The sequence below is a fragment of the Girardinichthys multiradiatus genome, chromosome 20 (genome assembly GCF_021462225.1).
Source record: "Girardinichthys multiradiatus isolate DD_20200921_A chromosome 20, DD_fGirMul_XY1, whole genome shotgun sequence".
NCBI classification, from domain to species: Eukaryota; Metazoa; Chordata; class Actinopteri; order Cyprinodontiformes; family Goodeidae; genus Girardinichthys; species Girardinichthys multiradiatus.
The window spans coordinates 2,370,381-2,374,412 of record NC_061812.1 but is presented as its reverse complement, the minus strand read 5'-3'; the positions used below and the strand labels follow the sequence as shown (position 1 = coordinate 2,374,412).

Genomic DNA, 4,032 nt, shown 5'->3' with positions numbered 1-4,032 from the left:
TTCTCTCCCAGTCATCAGGAAATCTCATTTTATGGAGCACTTAAATAAAACAGTTCTGGAAGATCCAGAATTGGGTCACGGAGTTCTGTTGGAATCACTGATCAGTTCACAGACACTCTGCATGTACATTTTACAGAAACAAACTAAATATAAGGATTTAATTATATTTTCCTAAAAACACGATATTCAAATGTTTTTTTTTTTTTCAGTTTGTTCTTCTGTTCTGATACATAATAAAATAAAAAGGAGAAATCTTTTTTATTTTAAGGTTCCTGCAGGTTTATGGACTCTATTGAACTTTTATCTGAAGACCAGGGAGGAAATGATCACAAACCATTGTCTACAAATTTAACTTCACTTATACCACAGTTCCCATTAGTTGCAGGTTTCCAGTCAAAGCATTGGAGGAAACTGAGATGAACTCAAAACTCTCATCAGTTCCTAAAGCAGCATGTCTGTCTTAGTCTCCTTCACTGTAGCTTCAGCCTGCAGGAGCTTTAAAGGAAGCAGCATCAGATGGAAGCTTCTGCCTGCATGCAAACATCTGCACACAGACCTGGAGGGACACCAGGTGACGGGGGTTGTCGGGCAGATTCCGGATCCTGTGTTACCTGTGTGCTGATGTGCAGAGGCCGACTCCGTGTCAAACAGCTGGATCTGGTCAGCTGGTAGGCTGCTGAAGCTCTCAGCCACCAATCCTGCTCCAGCAGCTGGGAGGAAGAAGGACAGCAGGAATAAAACCAGATGGCTACAGAATCTTAACTTTATCATTTTTAAACAGATACAGCTTGTCTTCCAACATAAAATATACATTATATGTTTCATGGTGAACCGAAACATTCTTCAGCTGCTTTAAAAAGGAAAACATTCATCTTGGATAAGTGGAAATTCCAACTGGGAATTTCTGGATCTGGCTTTTTGTCACCCTGAAGACCTCAGCGTCTGATTTCTGCTGTTTTAAATCAGAACAAATGAAGGAGGAGAAATGCACCAACACGTCTGAGCCGAGGGGACCGGTTCAGTTGGACCCAGACGTTTTTAACTTGTGGCAAACCAGAATCGGGCCATTTGGTCCAACGCTGCCTAAAGTTTGAATAAGGAGGAGGACATGTTTTTATCTGAACGTCTGATCAAACATCAACTTCAGTTCTGCTGTTAAACATCTGAGGAAAACTGAACACACGAGTTTCTGCAGAACCAGACGAATGCATAAGTTACCATTTACTAGAGTAACTAGAAGGTTCTGGAGTTACCATTTACTAGAGTAACTAGAAGGTTCTGGAGTTACCATTTACTAGAGTAACTAGAAGGTTCTGGATGGGTTTGACGGCTTGTTCTGTGACTGATGAAAAACCCACTGGTATTTTTCATGAGCCCCTTTCATTCGATTCCGCTCCAAAATCAACTCCTCTTCATCGCTCACACAGGAACCGATGAAGGAGGCCACAAACAATAAGGATGTAGATCGGTGCCATTATTATTTTGATGAAAATTTGGGTTAAATTTTATTTTGAAAGACATACAAACAAATATAACAATAAACCAAATAAAAAGTTAAATAGTTTATACCAACTGATAATCCAGTTATTTATTGCTCTTATTTACAACAACATTTAATTTGCCTTCGGGATTATTAAAGTATTTTTGAATTGAATTTAGCTTCAATAACCAGAATCTGTGGAAAAAACTGGATATTTGACTCCGTCAGCAGGTGAGACGGAACCTCCTGGAAACTGAGATCCGTCACTCTCAGCTGTTTTATCACATCAGAACCAACCGAACCCAGCAGATTCTGCCTGTCTGCCTTTAAATTATGTGGATTTTTAGCTGTTCCTGAATTAGCAGCAGGCTAACTGTTAGCTCTTACCTTCGCGCAGGCGCCTCTGGACGCCGCCGCTTTCAGGGCGCACCTGGCGGCGACCTGCAGCGGCCGTCGGTACATGACTGCACCAGGTCCCGGGGATGAGAGCCAAGCAGGGGCGGCCAGCCACTTCTCTGCGGCTACCTGCGGTCACAGCTTTGGTTGGGTAACACCTGTCCCAGCAATGTCAACTTAATCTGTCCTGCAGCGAATACTGTCCGACCGGAACCCCGTGCAACGAACAAAAGATCCGCATGGTTTTATAACACAACGTAACCTGAGGATGTGATGTAATCTGTAGTTTTTGTGTTTTAAATATTTTTTTTTTTGCAATCAAACTTAGAATCTGCTCTTAGTGAGGATTAAAGTCATTGTGCGATTTTATATGTATATTATTTTATATTTGAAATTTGTTTTGTAGACTTTAGAGACAGTAAGTATATTTTAATTATCTGGTGAACGGATGAGACAGCAAAAGTATTGCTGTCTCAAGTATGAAAATGCAATACGAACAATTGCAGATATAATTTACTGGGATGCATTGTGAGCAGCTGGTGACACTGTTGCAGCAAGAAGGTTCAGTGTTGGGGGTGTTTTTGCATAAACTCCATGCATGGTTGGGTAGTTATGATTTACATGTCTGGTGGAAGAGTCAGACCATGTTCTACAGCTGCATTATGCTGAAGGGAGACACAGTACTCTCTGAAGGAGGCCCAATTCTTAAAATGTTGGGATGTGATGTAAAATGTAAATAAATACAGAATGCAATGATCTTCCAATCTCAACTCAATATTTTATTCAAACAGGCACATAGTATACATTTTCAATGTATTAAATTAGAGATTTTACCTGTCTCCTGTCTACATTAAAACCCGATGATTACCTGTAAACAGTTTGCTGTGCCATCCACAAATCCGGGTTAAAGGTCCAAAATGCAAAGAAGAATGGAAACAACACAGTAGAATGTTGAGGGAGTCGTCTCAGAATCAGAATCAGAATCAGAATCAGAAAAGCTTTATTGCCAAGTACGTTTTTGGACATACAAGGAATTTGTTTTGGCGTAGTCGGTGCAATACAATACAAATTAAACAGTACAAACATATCTACAATATAATATAAATATAAGTGCACAGTTTTAAGTGACTGAGAGTAAATATAGAGCAGTATAAGATGCAAGAGCAATACAACAGTGCAGGTGATCATTGTGCAAGTAAAGCAGGAGTCCAAGCTGAGCGTTAATGTAACGCATAGAGTTACAAGTTACAAGTGTCCTGTCAGCAAAAAAAGGGGGGGTGTGGGGGAAAGGGACAGTGTCAGTGTGGTTTCCGGGCTTTGTTAACCAGGCTGGTGGCAGATGGGAAAAAACTGTTCTTGTGGCGTGAGGTTTTGGTCCGGATGGACCGCAGCCTCCTGCCAGAGGGGAGAGTCTCAAAGAGTCTGTGACCGGGGTGGGAGGGATCAGCCAGAATCTTCCCTGCCCGCTTCAGGGTCCTGGAGGTGTACAGTTCCTGGAGCGACAGTAGACTGCAGCCAATCACCTTCTCAGCAGACCGAATGACACGCTGCAGCCTGCCCTTATCCTTGGCTGTAGCAGCGGCGTACCAGATGGTGATGGAGGAGGTGAGGATGGACTCAATGATGGCTGTGTAGAAGTGCACCATCATAGTCTTTGGCAGGTTGAATTTCTTCAGCTGCCGCAGGAAGAACATCCTCTGCTGGGCTTTCTTGATGAGGGAGCTGATGTTTGGCTCCCACTTGAGATCCTGGGAGATGATGGTTCCCAGGAAGCGGAAAGATTCCACAGTGTCAATTGTGGAGTCACAGAGGGTGATGGGGGCAGGTGGGGCTGGGTTCTGCCTGAAGTCCACAACCATCTCCACTGTCTTTAGAGCGTTGAGCTCAAGGTTGTTCTGGCTGCACCAGTCCAACAGATGGTCCACCTCCCATCTGTATGCGGACTCGTCACCATCAGAGATGAGTCCGATCAGGGTGGTGTCGTCCGCAAACTTCAGAAGCTTGACAGACTGGTGACTGGAGGTGCAGCTGTTGGTGTACAGGGAGAAGAGCAGAGGAGAGAGAACACAGCCTTGGGGGGAACCGGTGCTGATGGTCAGGGAGTCAGAGACGTGCTTCCCCAGCCTCACGCGCTGCTTCCTGTCAGACAGGAAGTC

The 4,032-nt window shown here is 43.7% G+C and overlaps 1 protein-coding gene across 1 annotated transcript in view; it reads right to left on the bottom strand.

Moving 5' to 3' along the window:
• LOC124856831 (ubiquinol-cytochrome-c reductase complex assembly factor 1) overlaps positions 1 to 2,095 on the bottom strand; it is a 26,428-nt gene extending 24,333 nt beyond the window's left edge. Inside the window, exons 1-2 of the mRNA XM_047347715.1 lie at positions 1,868 to 2,095; positions 612 to 710 (exon numbers count right to left, since the gene is read on the bottom strand). Coding sequence (XP_047203671.1) covers positions 612 to 710; positions 1,868 to 1,942 — 174 coding nt within the window. The 5' untranslated portion in view covers positions 1,943 to 2,095. The remainder of the gene's footprint in view (positions 1 to 611; positions 711 to 1,867) is intronic.
• Positions 2,096 to 4,032: the final 1,937 nt, after the last annotated feature.